This window comes from Hyperoodon ampullatus, assembly GCF_949752795.1.
Source record: "Hyperoodon ampullatus genome assembly, chromosome: 6".
Taxonomy (NCBI): domain Eukaryota; kingdom Metazoa; phylum Chordata; class Mammalia; order Artiodactyla; family Ziphiidae; genus Hyperoodon; species Hyperoodon ampullatus.
In genome coordinates this window covers 40,958,719-40,976,543 of record NC_136919.1, presented here as the reverse complement: position 1 = coordinate 40,976,543, position 17,825 = coordinate 40,958,719, and the positions used below count along the sequence as shown (strand labels likewise).

Genomic DNA, 17,825 nt, shown 5'->3' with positions numbered 1-17,825 from the left:
GTCTGTCTTATTAAAGTAGCTGGTATGTATGACTACATCAGGAGAATAAAAATATTCCTCTGGGTTTTGCTGCATCCACCCATCTTGCTGATGTGAAGACCAGAGACAGAGTAGGTGGGGTCTTGAGATACCATGTCCCTCATGCCCACTCACGCTGCTGTCACCGGCAGCTCGGGGGAAAGGAAACACCAGATACTTTTTACAGGCCTCCTATGTGCCAGGTTCTGTGAGAGCCTTAGTGATGGGGACTGGGGTGTCCTGGCTAATTAAACACTGGTAATCAAGCATCAGGTAAAACGGGAGTCATTTTTCCCACCACTAAACTACTTTTCCCTGACTTTCCAATGAGTAATGCCCTAGCTTAATGTGAGCTTTCTTCCTTTCTTTCTTCCTTTTCTCCTTTCTTTTTTCCTTGTTCAACAGGAGGTGAAGCAGGGAGGGCAGTGGATTTCATAAACTTGGAAATTCCCCATTCTCCCTGTAGATAAGCCAATTCAGCCCGTTCACTTCACACATGCGTGCATTCAACAGATATTTGTTGAACATCAAGCATATGCTGGAGAAGTTTCACGAGCTGATGTGGGAACAAGCAAGGAGTATTCAAGGACTAGCGTGAAGACCTGTGTAGCTCAGGCCAACGGGGAAAGAATACGTGAGATTTGATCAGAGAGATAATCAAAGGTCATATCGGTGGAAGTTGAAAGTTGAAAATAATAGGTGTGACTTAGCCTAATTATGTGAGACAACAAGTATAACGTGCTTTGGCACAGTCCCCACCACACAGCAAGTGTTCAATAAATTTGGCTTTACTTTTTCCATTCTTTCAGCTAATCACAAGGAAATGGCACCTTGTCCCCAGGACCCACTGTACAAAACAAGGGCCAACAGTCTTAGCATTTATTTGGCATTACTGTACGGCAGCTGAATATGGGTTGAAATTTTTGGCCACCAGCTTTTTTTTTTTTTAATAAAATGTGAAAACATAGTGAATACAGACCCTCCCCAGTCATGCCCTGCACTAACCAAGTTTACCACTGCATTAAGGCCAGAGCAACGATCTTTATGAATTCTTTTATGTTTTAGTCTAACAGTTTGTCAGGCATGAAGGAATCTCTGCTGAAACAAAACCCCCTTGGGGAAGGGGCTGGGAGTATAGTGGGGATGAGAAGATTAAGAGACGGTATAGTACCACAGGAACTCTACTTTTTACTGGGCTGGATTTTCAAGCGCTCCAAAATGTTGGGACTTGTTACCAGTACAGTAAGTGAAAACCCATGATGAGCTCCATCCACTGAGAAGTTATGGTAAAGCACTCTGATTTATTTCCTGAATGAATCACTGCCCTATTACAGAGTCTGTGTGACTAGACAGCATAAGGATTCCAACTAAAGAAGCATGCAATCCCTTGTTTGTTTACAGAAAATAAAAAATTAAGCAATAGAGGAAAATACCAGAAATAAAAAAAAGCAAGGCAACCAAAGAGTCTTCCCAACTCAGTTTCGCCCTCTACTGGTGAGTAGAGGAACTTCAGCAAGGCTGCCACACTCACCCTCCTCTCCTGGGCGGTGATGAGTGCGTCTTTATTCTCTTCCGAGACCAGGACGCAGGTGCTGTAGGAGGACTGGAGCATGTTGATGACCAGGGAATTGGATAACACGTCCAGTTTCTTCACCTCATCCCCTGTCACGTTCACGCTTCCCGCGATTCCGTACCTAAGAAGACAAAAGGCTGGAGGAAATCAGGAAGGGAGCCTGGACTCCAGCAAAGATACCCAGACTCCAAGATACCGCCCCTGCATCCCTCTTTTCCCTTCATGGCTCCAGAGTCTCCAAATTATAAATATGACCAAGTGCGTCCTGTCTCACAGCGCTGGTTCTTACTCTTGCTTCCTTTACACCTCGGGGATATTGTCCTAAGTCCCTCGTCGTCCCAGTAACACTAACCAGAATTCAATCTTACTAACGAGCAACCCTGCCCCCGGCCCTGGGAGAGAGAATTCATAAAGTCAGACACATCGCCGTAATTAATAACTCTAAAAAGTAGAGGACCGTGGCTTTCCAGCCCCGGAATTTCTAGTATTTGTTGATTATCCTCAAATAGTGGCCTGCTGGGCTGAATTAAAATTTGCTCTGCTGTAGCTTGGTATTACTTGAATAAGAAGGAAAGTGGGGGACAGACTTAACTAGTTTAATTTGATTCTTTACCGCCATTCCAAGCAATGTAAGAATGAACACTACTGTAAGAATTCTATCTGGAGGCTTTGTGTTTTAGAGGATTGCTATGCAAAGGTCTCCAGGGAATTCCCTGGGGGTCCCGTGGTTAGGACTCAGTGCTTTCACTTCCCCAGGCGCGGGTTTGATCCCTGGTTGGGGAACTAAGATCCCGAAAGCTGTGTGGCTCGGCCAAAAAAAAAAGTCTCCAGCTCACACCCTTGTGGGTGGGATCCTTCTAAAATCAGTCAGATCACCCCTGTCTCTCCCAGAGTCCCCAGGTCCTCTTTGGGTTTCAGGCTGCACCAAGGAAGGCCTGGTCCCACACTGGCCTTGCCTCTTGGCCCTCTCACCCTCAGTCTCAGCCTCTGGAGCCCAACGGGCACACACCTGCCTTACACAGACCCCTGGGTTCCCTGTCCCCCACCCCCCAAGCTCTTCTCTCCGTGAGCCACATGGCTACCACCCCCCTCAAGCCCTTCTCATGCCAACAGCCACCAAGGTCCTGAGGCCACCAGCACCCAGCAAGCTGCTTCTCTCCTCTCCCCCTTCACTCATGGTATTCCCCCCCCATGGGAGTGCTTTCTGCCCACAGACCGCTTTCTTCTACTTGCCCTCCTAACCTCTTCCAGAAGCTTCCCTGGTGCCATACACACCAGATACAGCCTTGTCAGCCCTTCCAGAGCAGCTCACAATCTGTTTGTGGGAATGTCCTTCCTGCTAGATTATCTGCTCACCGAAGGCAAGAGCTGTGACTCACTGTACTTGTTTCCACGGTGCTCAGATGCTCAATATATGTTCACTGAATTATGAAGAATGGATCGCAGGAAAGTAATTCCCCCCTCTCCTTTTTGTTAACGCCATTTATTTGTTGAAGCAATCCTCAGGCGGCTCTAACAGGTAGCCAGGGTTGAGATCCACTGATTCACCCTAAGCCGGGGCGGGGGACAGCTCATTTCCCACCCTTTTCCCTGATTGACAGATCCCCCACAGATCCCCCCATCACTTGATGTCTGATGTGATGAGATCTGCCTTGGAAAACAATACTGGTGGCCTCACCTCAAAGACTGTACCTTCTGGTTCAAAATAAAAGCAAACAAACACACAACAGCAACCACAAAACTGGGTTATGTTGCATCAGAATTTAAAGGGTCCACAAACCCAATCCTGTTGTTTAACTGGCATCTTGATACGGCTTCTACCGGAGAATGAAGAGCTGGGGTGCCCGAGGCCTGTGGATGTTGGAGAAACAGGCTCTCTGTCCTGTGCTTTGCAAACACTTCCTCCACCTCCACACAAACCCCGCCCTTATCCCCGCCCCTCAACCCACCCTCTGCACCCCCCCTGCATGTGCGGAGCATTCTTCTCTGCCTACCCCCTCCCACCATCCACACCCCTCCTTTCAGAAAGAATGAAAGATCATCACAATGAGATCTAATTGCCTGACAACTGCTCCAAGTTAGATCATGGGCAGAAAAGTGCTTTTTAACCCGTAAGACAGTATTTTTTAGATCTTAACTAACATTTAAGCTCTACTGATAATTTTTTAATGGATTGTTCTGCTGTTTTGACATTAAAAAGCCATGGAGAGGATTCCAGGGGTGGTATTCTAGCATTCCCTTCTTCCTACAGCAAGAAGCAGAGAAGAATATGAGACTTTCTGATCCGTTTTGCATTTATCGAGCAGGTGCCTAGAAATGTCCTCCCAAAAAGAGGAAGCAAAGGAATGAGGGGCTTGAGGTCCCCTAAATGGGAAAGTGGCAGGAATATGTTAAAGTCCCATTTTCATGAGCAGAATTGCTCTGGGATAGGATGCAATCTTTTAGCTCTTGGAGAAGCAATTCCAGGGTCCTCTTAAAATTATCTCAGCATCTTATTAGAAAGAAGAAATTTCCAGCCAATGGACTTCTCCCGCTGACACTTTGGGTATCTATTACAGAGGCACCCAGGGAAGGATGCCGCCTGAATTGGCAAAATACGTGGTCTCTGCCTTAACGGAGGACACCTGCCTCAGCCTCCGAGAAAACGCGAAATCCTGACGTCTTGTTTCCACGGGCTGCGCCTGCCACCTAGTGGTGGGTCAGCGACATCGCCCTGTTAGCCGGCAAATTTCCCCAGGTTCGGAACCACAGTAATAAAGATCATTTATTACGGGGCTGGCACTGTCGAAATCATCATCACATGGACCTACTAAGCCTTACAACTAGCCCTACGAGTTAGGTGCTATTAGTATCCAATCCGTTTTACACTTTTACAGGCCCTAGCGAGAGCAGATCATTGACCATGATCACATGGCACAAAAAACCAAGTCAGAGGAGCACCTGAATTATCCAGTCGCTGAGTCCGCATCCTCTGGACACTCCATGGCCACAAAGTCAGAGTTCTGCAGCGATTAGCACAACCCCACCACAGCAGCCCCTGCCCAGCCCAGCCCCCCTGCACTGGGGAGCCCATTAACATGGGGAACACTGAGAGGTCAGCAAGCAACCCAGGAAACTGCTCTATGCGTAGCCCAGCTCACCACCAGATAGGAGCAGAACAGAGGCAAGTAGCTGTGTCTCAGGTTCATGAAGGTCTTTAAAGGTAGAGCTGGCCATTACTGCCAGATGAGGTACTCATACAGTTATAGCAATACACAGAGAGGGGGAAAACCAGTCACAATCGCCTTTAACTTGGAGCTCATTACTGAGTCACCAAGCATTATATAAATAAAGTCTGTAATTATCACATTTTTTTTGTGTTAAAAGTACTAAGTTGGGGCCTCCCTGGTGGCGCAGTGGTTGAGAATCTGCCTGCCGATGCAGGGGACACGGGTTCGTGCCCCGGTCCGGGAAGATCCCACATGCCGCGGAGCGGCTGAGCCCGTGAGCCATGGCCGCTGAGCCTGTGCGTCCGGAGCCTGTGCTCCGCAACAGGAGAGGCCACAACAGTGAGAGGCCCGCGTACCACAAAAAAAAAAAAGTACCAAGTTGTTAGAATAAATATTTCAAATTATTGGACTTTGTTATTTCTTCATTTTGGAATAATAATAATAATAACAACAATGGGTCTGTTCATCTTCTGAGAGGACCTCCACTGCAATTGCTACCAGGAAAATGGAAGCCCAAAGAAAGACTGCTTCTTTTCACCACAGACTTAAACTGGACCCTTGGCTCTGAGGATCGGCATCTGTAGCATGAACTTGGGTAAAGCACCAAGAGAGCAAAGTGGAAGAACACTCTGCATTCCCTCCTCCCGGGCCCAGCACCTCCCAGCTTCCTGCACACCAAGTGGAGAGAAGACTGAGTCACAGAGAAGAAATAAAATATTGTTTTAAAAGCAAAAGACTCTTTTTGATGGTGAGAAAGGAGATGGACAACAGGCCCTGGGATTCAGTAAATGATTTCTACCTCCTAATGACTATCATGGGCAAAGGTCATGGTAATAAAACGCTCATATCTGCAAAGGGCGTCAAGCGCCCTCTCAAGTCTCCTGGCGGTTGCTTTGTGCCAGTGAGAATGCAAACACAAGTCACGATAACTCAGGATATGTTTCAATGGAGCAAGCCCCTGAGCTTGTTATCATTATAATACATGGTAACTGGGAAAATTATATATTTTTTCTCCATAGCATGTCTCCAAGTATTTTGTTTCTTTCTTGAAACAAGTCTAAGGCCCCTTTATCAAAGGACACCTGGCAGAAACTTTAAAGGCAACTTCCCTCCAGGGCACACAGGCTAATACTTCTGAGTCCGTTTCGGCCCAAGCACCTACAGCTCTGCCCACCCGCACCTGGGCCCCCGTTGCTGCGTGTCGCCAGGGGGGTAGACTCACAGATGGGCCAGGCCAGCCTTGCGCACGGCCGAGGAGATGGCTTTGATGGCCGTCAGCATGGAGTTGAGCAGCTGTGTGAGCTCCCCGGTGCCTTTGGCTTGACGCCCCTTTTCCATAACGTAGCGGGTCAGGGTGAGCATATCCGTTGCGAAGGGGCTTCTGTCCCCCATTGTGGCGGGTAGTTTTTCAAATCCTTTTCTCCCTGCAGAAGAAAGCCTTATCTCTAAGGGCTGGTCAGTGGCTCTGCGGTATCAGAGCTGATTAGAAATCTGTACTGGCCGTGCCAGGACCTTTAAGGGAAAGTGCCCCAGGCCACGTGGTTGAGATAACTGGGCGAGTCCTCAAGGAAACCTCTCGGGCCTGGCTGATCTGAAGGCTGCCAAGCTGTAAATAGAACCGGGCAGCTGGGAAACACAGACCTACTTTTTCTTGATGAAACTTTTTCTTTAAAGATCCTAAGAAGCAACCATTTAGTAAAGGTAAGAGATGAGAATTCCAGCCACTAAAAAAAAAAAAAAAATCCATAAAACCCTCTTATTCAAAGACTCAAAAGGTTTCTTCACATGTATCTACTGCAGGGCCCCATTCCCTCACATTGCAGGAGGCAGATTGGCAGATATCTTATCTGGGGTATAGGTCACATAACAAAATAATGGCAATCCTGGGACTTCTTAGCCAGGGTTCTTTCATATGTTTGAAAAGGATGCTTTTAAATTCCAAAAAGCATGTATGATTGGATGGATATTTATAATAAGTATTCAAATCTGGAAGAAAAAAATATTCCTAGTGCCTAGCACTAGGGTTATTTTATCAATTCTTTATTTTTTCAGTTTCTCTAGATTTGCATTTTTATAGCAAAAATGTTGCTTGCTTATTGAAAAGGAAACACTACAGAACCAGCCCATCCTCCAACCCACTGCCAGAAATAACTGCATTAGAGGTGGTGGGGGTCTGTATTTGTAAACAGGGGAGGAGGTCTGCATAGGGTGGTCCAAGCACTTTCTCTAAGGGCAGAGACACCTGGCTCTGAGTCCCAGGCTAGTCATCTGCTAGTTGTACTAGCAACTAGCTAGTTTGGAAAAGCTCCTGAAGCCTCAGTTTCCTCACTTGTAAATGGTGATAGCAATAAAACATCTACCTGACAGAGTGGTTGTGAGGATTAAAGTGATAAGATGTGCCTGTCATAGTAGGTGCTCAATACTTGTTAGTTGTTATTACCCTTCCAATTTGTTGATGTATGTATAACTATCATGTATACATATACAATTTCATTTTACAAAGTAGGACAATATGCACATTGCTGTGCAAGTTGATTATTTTCCTTTGACAGTTACTTCAATCAGAATGTGTTTAGCTGCAAGTAATAGCAAATGTAGAGTGATTTAAATATGTGGGGTTCATTAGTCTCATATTTTCTCCGAGGCAGCAGCTGGCATTCATTTAGCTGGTCAAAAGTTCCATTAGGAACCCCTCTCTGTCTCTTCTCCGTAATCCTCGGTTGGCTGGCTTTTGCCTCCAAGCTTATCATCTCACGGGCACAAAATGGCCACTGCAGCTCTGAACGTCTGAAGACCGAAAGAGGGGAGAAGGGCAACCACATCCGTTCCCTTTTATTAGGAAAGAAATAGTTCCCCAGAAACACCCTCTGCCTACCCCGCAACCCCACCCCAAGTAGCCTTCCACTTTTGAAGCATTGGCCAGATTTACGGCCTATGATGATGCTTTGCTGCAAGAGTCGGGCACTGATATTGAATCAACCAATCGGAAGTGTCTTCCACAGCAAAACATCTGGGAAATACATCCGTGTCAACACACAGAGACATACTGCTTTCCCACGTGTGGACAGTCAGATATTTTTGAAATATTTCCTCCTCAAACAATGCTGCACCAGGATCCTTACCTTTGTGTATGTGCTTGTGTGAGGGCTTCAGTAAGATACAGCCCTAGAAGAGGAGCTTCTATGTCAGAACATTTTAATTTTGACATCACCAGGGTCTAAATTGGAACTTTCTTTTTCTTCCCCAAGAGCTTCTGGAAATTGTGAGGACTGTAGAATGGAACTTTCTTTGATCCTGATGTTTCATGTTGCCATCAATAAATAACTCAGTTTTGTCTTTCACATAGGAGATCAACCATGATTCTTCAGACATAATTATAGAAAGAGCAGTGGCTGGATATTAGGAGTTCTGGGCCAGTAAATGGCTACAAGATAAAGAGAGTGGCCTGGCTGATTGGTTTCCAGATTTCCTTTGAAGTCAAATGTCATCATCTGATTAAGAGGGTTTCCCCTCTTTGTGGTGGTACAAAACCGATGCCACGCAGAGTGGACTGTCACATCTTCCCTAGAGAAATGAATTGTATGTTCACACCAAAACCCATTCATGAATATTTATAGCAGCTCTATTTATCATTGTCAGGAACTGCTAACACCCAAATGCTCTTCAATAATGGTAAAGAAACTGTGGTAGATCCATAAAATAGAACACTATTCAGCAATAAAAAGGAACAAGCTATTGTTACATGTGGTACTGGGACTAATCTCAAAGGCATTATGCTGGGTGAAAGAAGCCAGTCTTAAAAGACTATATGCTGTATGATTCCATTTATATGATATTCTCAAAAAGACAAAATTAGAGAGTTAGAGACCAATTTCATGGTTGCCAGGGATAGTTGGTGTGGGGCAGGGAGGACAGGATGGGGAATTTTTTGCCTGATGGAACTGTTCTGTATCCTGATTATGGTGATGGGAACTTGAACCCATACATGTGTTAAAATTCAGAGAACTGTACATTTTTAAAAAGTCATTTTACTGTAAAGTGAAACTCTGTGCCTATTAAACAATAACTCTCTCTTCCCCCTCAATCCTTAGCCCCTGACAACCAGCAATTCTACTTTCTGTTTCTATGAATTTGACTATTCTAGGTACTTCATATAAGTGGAATCATACAATATTTCTCCTTTTGTGGCTGGCTTATTTCACTTAGCATCATATTTTCAAGGTTCATCCATGTTGTAGCATGTGTCTGAATTTCCTTCCTTTTTAATACTGAATAATATTCCATTGGTGGATATACCACATTTTGTTTATCCATTAATCCATCGACAGACACTTTGGTTGTTTCCACCTTTTGGCTACTGTGAATAATGCTATCATGTCCACAGTAGGACAAATACATGTTCAAGTCCCTGTTTTCAGTTTTTTTGGGGTATATACATACACAGAAGTAGAATTGCTGGATCATATGGTAATTCTATGTTTAACTTCTTGAGGAATCACTGCACCATTTTCCACAGGGGCTGCACCATTTTACATGCCCACCAGCAGTGCACAAGAGTTCCAATGTCTCAACATCCTTGCCAACAGTTGTTATTTTCTGTTTTTTTTGTTTGTTTGTTTGTTTATAACTAGCATCCTAATAGGTATGAAATGGTATCTCATTGTGGCTTTGATTGGCATTTCCCTAATGATTGGTGATGTTGATCATCTTTTCATGTGTTTATTAGCCTTTCTAGTTAATTTTTATTATGTATTTGTTCACAAGAGATTGGAAGTAAACAAACAAACTAGTGCTTCAGCACAACTGTCCGGAGAATTCCTGGTGCCCAGCACACTATGGTTGTTAAGAATGAGCAAGACTAGATAATTTGGGAGTCAGGAGGGAGAGTATTGGCTGGTGTCCTTTATAAGCAGTCAACCACCCGTCCATAAAGGGATCTGAGGAAGGGGCTGCTACTTCTGTCACCGTCCAGCCCAGGCTGACAGCCGGTACAGCAATCCCACCACTTTGCAGCTGCATTTAAATGTCAGAAGTTTGTTACCCAATGGTCTAAAATTGTAGCTGATGACCTTTCAGCAAATGCCAAAGTTCTTTCAGGGCATAGGACAGGGTGGAAATTGAAAGAGCAGCTGTGGCGAAAGCCCAGAGGACGGTAGAAGAGCATCCAGCTCACACTTATTTCAGTGCCAAGGATACACTGTGACCACAAAGCTATCTATGGCTTTGCTCTGCTTAGTGAAAGATGTTCACAGGACTGAGTCTAAGTAAATAAGGTCAAGCAGACCGTCCTAATGGCTGGGGCAATCTTGCTCCTGCCTCAGGGCCCTCCACCCAAAGACAAGGATCTGGAATGTGCCTCTAGAATATCAGCTGAGGGACCATTCTTCGTTAGCAAAACTCTGCTAAGATGCTTTATGTAATCCCAACATAGGTTTTTTGGTTGTTGTTTTGTTTTGTTTTTAATATTTATTTGTTTATTTGGCTTCACCTGCTCTTAGTTGCAGCATGCAAGATCTAGTTCCCTGAGCATGAATTGAACCCGGGCCCCCTGAATTGGGAGTGTGGAGTTTTTAACCATTGGACCACCAGGGAAGTCCCCAACATAGGTTTTTGTTTTACTTTGTTTTTGAAGTTTTCAATCAGAAAAGGTTTTATTATAAGAAATAATGCTGGGCTTCCCTGTTGGCGCAGTGGTTAAGAATCTGCCTGCCAATGTAGGGGACATGGGTTCGAGCCCTGGTCCGGGAAGATCCCACATGCCGTGGAGCAAAGCTCGTGCATTACAGCTACTGAGCCTGCACTCTAGAGCCCGCAAGCCACAACTACTGAGCCTGTGTGCCAGAACTACTGAGCCCATGTGCCACAACTGTTGAAACCTTCACACCTAGAGCCCGTGCTCCACAACAAAAGAAGCCACCGCAGTAAGAAGCCCACACACTGCAGCAAAGAGTAGCCGCCACTCACCTCAACTAGAGAAAGCCAGCGGGCAGTGACAAAGACCTAATGCAGCCAAAAATATAAATAAATAAATAAATAAATTTGATAAAAACGAAAAAAAAAGGAAATAATGCCATCAGGTAAAAATGCAAAAAATTTTACAATTATGGCAAAATGTTTCAAAATATCTACACACTTGCCCCCATAGGACTACAGTACTTACTACATACTTGAGCACTGAACATTGAGTGCCATTCTAAACAGCTTCACATAGGAACTCTGTTTCTTTGCAGATCACACCTTCCTTTTCTCATGTGCCAGTGAAACCAGCTTGATGCTTAAGCATCAGCTTTGTTGGATAACAGAAAACAAAGATAAAAAATAAAGAATACAATTTCTGCTTTCCTATAGCATAGTTTTACCAAGATACTAAGTCTAGTTTTCAACGTATAAAAATATGTAGGAAAGTGCTATATACATTCTTCAAATGCAAAAATAAAGTTAAAGTGGGACTGGTATATGTTGGAACTATATTTTAATTCTTTGGTACTCATTGCACCATTTTCTTATATTCTCATCATACTACGCTTTTTTATTTATTTATTTTTTTGCGGTATGTGGGCCCCTCACTGCTGTGGCCTCTCCCGTTGCGGAGCACAGGCTCCGGACGCACAGCCTCAGCGGCCATGGCTCACGGGCCCAGCTGCTCCGCGGCATGTGGGATCTTCCTGGACCGGGGCACAAACCCGTGTCCCCTGCATCAGCAGGCAGACTCTCAACCACTGCGCCACCAGGGAAGCCCCATACTATGCTTTTAAAAAATAATAATAATAAGGCTTTATCTTTTAGAGTAGTTTAGGTTTATAACAAAATCGCGAGGAGGTACAGAGATTCCTCATTTCCCTCTGTACCCGCACATGCACGGCCTTCCCTGTTATCAACATCACTCACCAGAATGGTATTTTTTTTCTCTTTTTTTTTTTTTTACAAAAATGAACCTACATTAACCCATCATTATCACCCAAAATCCATAGTTTACCTTAAGGTTTACTATGGGTGTTGTACATTCTGTGGGTCTGGACAATTGTATAATGACATATGTCTATCTATCGTAATATCACACAGAGTAGTTTCACTGCCCTAAAAATTCTCTGTGTCCTGCCTTTCATCGCTCCCCACCACCTCACCCCTAGTGACCACTGATATTCTTATTGCTTCTGTAGTTTTGCTTTCTCCAGAATGTAAAATAGAATCAAACAGTAGGTAGCTTTTTCAGATCGGCTGCTTTCACTTAGTAATATGCATTTAAGATTCCTTCACGTCTTTTCATTGCTTGATAGCTCATTTCTTTTAGCAATGAATAATATTCCATTGTCTGGATGTACCATAGTTTATTTATTCATTCCTCTACTGAAGGACGTCCTGGTTGCTACCAAGTCTTAGCAATTATGAATAAAGCTACTATTAACAACAGTCTGCAGGTTTTTGTACTAATGTAAGTTTTCAGCTCCTTTGGGTAAATACCAAGGAGTGTGATCATATGGCGAGAGTATGTTTAGTTTTGTAAGAAACCTCCAACTGTCTCCTGAAGTGGCTGGACCAATTTGCATTCCCACCAGCAGTTTATGAGTTCCTGTTGCTCCACATCCTCACCAGCATTTGGTATTCTGGATTTTGGTCATTCTAATAGGTGTGTAGGAATGTCTCGTTGTTTTAATTTGCATTTTCCTGATGACATATGATGTGGAGCATCTTTTCATATGCTTATTTGTCATCTGTTTATCTTCTTTGGTGAGGTGTCTATTAAAGTCTTTGGCCCATTTTTTAATCTGTTTTTTTCTTATTGTTGAGTTTTAAGGGTTAACAGTCCTTTATCAGATGTGTCTTTTGTAAATATTTTCTCTCAGTTTGTGGTTTGCCTTCTCATTCTCATGATACTGTCTTTCCCAGAGCAGAAGTTTTAAATTTTAATAAATTCCAGTTTATCAATTACTCCCTTCATGGATTGTTTATTTGGTACTGTATCTAAAAAGGCATCACCATACCCAAGGTCATCTAGGTTTTCTCCTATATTATCTTTTAAGAGTTTTAGTTTTGCAATAGAAATCAATTGTGTGATTTCTATTCTTTTAAATATGTTAAGGTGTGTTTTATGGCCCAGAATGTGGTCTATATTGGTGAATGTTCCATGTAAGCTTGAGGAAAATATGTATTCGGCTGTTGTTGGATGAAGTAGTCTGTAGATGTCAATTATATCTTGTTGATAAATGGTGTTAAGTTCAACTATGTGCTTATTGATTTTCACCTGCTGGGCCTTTCCATTTCTGAGAGAAGAGTGTTGAAATCCCCAGCTATGATAGTGGATTCATCTTCCTCCTTACAGTTTTATCCATTTTGCCTCATGAAGTTTGATGCTCAGTTGTTAGGCACATACACTATTATGTCTTGTTGGAGAATTGACTCCTTTATTATTATGTAATACCCCTCTTTATCCCTAATAACTTTCCTTACTTTGAAGTATGTTCTGTCTGACATTAATATAGCTACTCCTACTCTCTTTTCATTAGTGTTAGCATGATATATTTTTCTCCATCCATTTACTTTTAATCTATATATGTCTTTATATTTAAAGTGGGTTTCTTGTAGACAACATATAGTTAGGTCATGTTTTTGATCTACTCTTTTAATTGGTGTATTTAGATCATTGACATTCAAAGTGATTATTGATACAGTTGGATTAATGGAAAATAGTAACCATATTTGTTACTATTTTCTATTTTTTGCCCTTGTTCTTTGTTCCTATTGTTGTCTTCCTTTCTTTTTCTGCCTTTTGTGATTTTTTTTTTTTTTTTTTTTCCGGTACACGGGCCTCTCACTGCTGTGGCCTCTCCCGTTGCGGAGCACAGGCTCCGGATGCGCAGGCTCAGCGGCCATGGCTCACTGGCCCAGCTGCTCTGCAGCCTGTGGGATCCTCCTGGACCAGGGCACGAACCCATGTCCCCTGCATCGGCAGGCGGACTCTCAACCACTGCGCCACCAGGGAAGCCCCCTTTTGTGATTTTAATTAGTCATTTTATATGATTTCCTTTTCTTTCCTTTCTTAGCATATCAGTTATACTTCCTTTTACTATTTTTAGTGCTTGCCCTAGAGTTTGCAATATACATTTACAACAAATCCAATTTCACTTTCAAGTAACATATACCTCTTCATGGGTAGTTGTACCTTATAATAACAAAATAATTCTAATGCCATCCTCCTGTCCCTGTATAATTGCTATCATTCATTTCACTTATATGTAAGCATACATAAGTGCCTATATACGACATATACATACGCAGATATAATTGAATACATTGTTGCTATTTTGAACAAGCTGTTGTCTGTTAGGTCAATTAAGAATAAGTCGTAACTGAATACATTCTTGCTATTAGTATTTTGAAAAAACTGTTTTCTGTTAGATCAATTACGAATAAAAAATAAAACTTTTTATTTTACCTTCTATTTTTTCTTCTTCAGTGCTCTTCCTTTCTTTATGTAGATCCAAGCTTCTGACCTATATCATTTTCCTTCTCTCTAAAGAACATCATTTAACATTTCTTGCAAGGAAGACCTACTAGCAACAAATGCCTTCAATTTTTGTTAGTCTGAGAAAGTTTTTGTTTCTCCTTCACTTTGTTTTTTTTGAAGTCTTTATTGAATTTGTTACAATATTGCTTTTGTTTTACATTTTGGTGTTTTGGCCATGGGGCATGTAGGATTATAGCTCCCTGACCAGGGATCAAACCCACACCCCCTGCATTGGAAGGCAAAGTCTTAACCAGTGGACCACCAGTGAAGTCCCTCTCCACTTCTGATGGATAATTTTACAGGGTACAGAATTCAGAGGTTGATGGGTTTTTTCCTCTAAACACTTTCAATATTTCACTCCAAGTCTTCTTGTTTGCATGGTTTCTGAGGAGAAGTCAGATGTAATTCTTTGTTCCTCTGTAGGTAAGGTGTTTATTTCCTCTTCTGGCTTCTTTCAGGATTTTTTCTTTATATTTGATTTTCTGTAGTTTGATGATGTTAGGCTTAGGTGTGTTTTTTTGGCATTTATCCTGTGTGTTATTCTATGAATTTCCTGGATCTGTGGTTTGGTGTCTGACATTAACTTGGAGGAAATTCTCAGTCATTATTATTTCAAATATTTATTCTGTTCCTTTCTCTCTTTCTTCTTCTTCTCCTGATGTTCCCAATATGCATGTTACATGTTTTGTAGTTGTCCCACAGTCCTTGGATATCCTGGTTTCTTTGCTAGTTTTTTTTTTCCAGTCTATGTTTTTCTTTGCTTTTCAGTTTTCAAAGATTATTGATATATCCTAAGGCTCGGAGATTCCTTCCTTAGCTATGACCATCGAATTCCAATCAAAGCCATTCTTCATTTCTGTGACAATGTTTTTTTAATCTCTAGTATTTCTTTTTGGTTCTTAGGATTTCCTTCTCTTTGCTTACATTGCCCATCTGTTCTTGCCTGCTGTCTATCCATTACAGTCCCTAGCAAATTTATCATAATTGTCTTTTTTTTTTTTTGGCTGTGTTGGGTCTTCGTTGCTGTGCACAGGCTTTCTTTAGTTGCAGCGAGTGGGGGCTACTCTTCGTTGCGGTGCATGGGCTTCTCATTGAGAGGATTCTCTTGCTGCAGACCATGGGCTCTAGGCGCGTGGGCTTCAGTGGTTGCAGCCCACGGGCTCAGTCGTTGTGGCATGCAGGCCCTAGAGTGCACAGGCTTCAGTAGTTGTGGCACACTGGCTCAGTAGTTGTGGCACACGGGCTTAGTTGCTCCGTGGCATGTGGGATCTTCCTGGACCAGATATCGAACCCATGTCCCCTGCATTGGCAGGCAGATTCTTAACCACTGCACCACCAGGGAAGTCCCATCATAATTGTTTTAAATTCCCAGGCTGGTAACTCCAACATCCCTGCCATGTCTTGTTCTGAAGCTTGCTCTGTCTCTTCAAATTGTGTTTTTTTTGCCCTTTGTTTTGCCTTGTAACTCTTTCTTGATAGCTGGACATAGTGTACTGGATAAAAGGAACTGCTGTAAATAGGCCTTTAGTAAGGAGGTGGTGAGATGTGAGGCGAGGGACCTAGTCCTCTGATTAGGTCTCAGCATTTAGTGAGCCTGTGCTTCTAGATTGTGAACTTAAGTGTTTCTCCGTTTTTTTCTCCCCCCTTAAGTGGTAGGGGATGGCTAGAATTGGCTAGAGTCAGGTATTTCCCTTCCCCAGGTCAGTTAAGACTGATAATCCTTGTTTGGGTTGCTCTAGTTAACTAATTTCCACTGAGGGCAGGCCTTGTTAAGAACAGAGTGCTCTGGTGTGTTTCAAAATGTTTCCTTTTCCCATCCGGGCCAGAAGCCCAGTATTTTCTCCAGCATTCACTGTGGGATCCTGGTCAAGCTCCTAGAGGTAAAACTCACAATCCTGGGGGGCCCCCTGTAGGTTGCCCTGGAGTTTTTAACTCTCAGAACTGTCCACGCTGAGCTTCCAGCAATTTGTTAATTACAGTTCCAGCACTGGCTCCTGCACTGGCTCCTGCAGCAATTTCCCTTCATGAGTCTTTGCTCTGGTGAGATGTGACTGCCTGTTTTCACCTGTCTCACCAACCTTGGGGACAATGGTTTGCCCTGTGTTCTTCCCTCTCTTATGGACCCAAGAAGTTTTTGACTTTTCAGCCTTTTCAGCTTTTCACTTGCAGTTAGGCTGGAGTGGTGACTTCCAAGCTCCTGACAATGCAGAATCAGCCCGGCATATGCCTTTTCATATAACCTCAACATCCCTGTGTGTAGCATGGCAGATTATCTTTGAGGTATCTGCTCAGCCCATGATCCCCATCTTGGAGAAAATTGCACCCTGCCCATAAGAGGAAGATTCAAGACACATTTGCTTGTGTGACCCTGTCTCTGGCTGCAGCTGATTGGATCAGAGGTAGACATTTGATATAAGGTGAGCCAATCAGATTTTCTGTCCTGGGAACTTAGCTTGAGACACAGAGACACTAGTGAATTGGATAATAATGCTGGAACTAAGAAGGATGTGTCCTTTGTAAGCTGTCCTCTGCAGTGGGTACTGGACTTCATGAGATCCCCTTGAATCTTTCCAACAAATTCCCTTTCTGATTTAGTTGGCCTAAGTAGGTTATTTACAGTGAATATGGCCTTGACTACAACAATAAGTACTACAATTAACATTTTTTAAATGAAGAAACTGAGGTTTAGAGAAGTTAAAAAAAAACACAAAAAAAGCTTACCCAAGCTCAGTCTTAGGATGGCCTAGGTTACGTTGCAGTAACTAATAAGCCTGAAATCCTAGTAGCTTAGTACATCAAAGGTTCATTTCTATTTCACATCACAACCTAATGTAGACAGAATGGTGGCTCAGACAGCCAGGCTTTTGTCCTGTTGTAATACTGTCATTGAAACTCACGACATTTAATGCATGGAAAAGAGTGGATGAAGGATTATTCATTGGGTTTTCAAACTAGAATTAGTATACATCATTTCCACCTACATTCCATTGGCAAAATCCTAATATATGTAGAGCTTAAGAAAGTCCAGACGTTTCTTAACATCTGATATAACTTGCTATAATCTTGGAATTCCAGTCCAGAAAGAACCAGGGTCAGCTAAGGGAGGAACTGTTTTTACACAGAGCCTAATAGAAAAGTGCTTGTTTGCAACAAATTGTATTTCCTAAATCTTGTTCTTATGATGAATCCTTTTCTTTATGGTAATTAAACCTTAGGAATTATTATATTATTTCAATGAATTGTTATGTTTTTATAAAAAACTTATCACTGAGTAATAACATAAACCTTCATTTGTGCCTCAGATGCTTACACCCATGTACAGGAGGCCAAGAGGTCCTAGATGGGTACCACCGATAATATATCACTTCTCCAGTTCCCAGGAGGGCTTAAGAGCATTGCTTATGTTGATTCTGCACACCCATACCTGAACAGACAACACACAGGAGAAGCGATTCATTAACTCCGAGTTTAGTGGCCAGACTGCCTGAGTTCATATCCCAGCTCTGTCGCTCATGGGCTG

At 42.9% G+C, this 17,825-nt stretch overlaps 1 protein-coding gene across 1 annotated transcript in view; it reads right to left on the bottom strand.

Annotated features, from left to right (window-relative positions):
• FBP2 (fructose-bisphosphatase 2) overlaps positions 1 to 6,192 on the bottom strand; it is a gene marked incomplete at its 5' end in the record, with an annotated part of 35,916 nt that extends 29,724 nt beyond the window's left edge. The window contains 2 exons of the mRNA XM_079706982.1: positions 1,550 to 1,712; positions 6,023 to 6,192. Of these exons, the coding sequence (XP_079563108.1) occupies positions 1,550 to 1,712; positions 6,023 to 6,192 (333 nt within the window). The remainder of the gene's footprint in view (positions 1 to 1,549; positions 1,713 to 6,022) is intronic.
• Between the last annotated feature and the right edge of the window lie 11,633 nt (positions 6,193 to 17,825).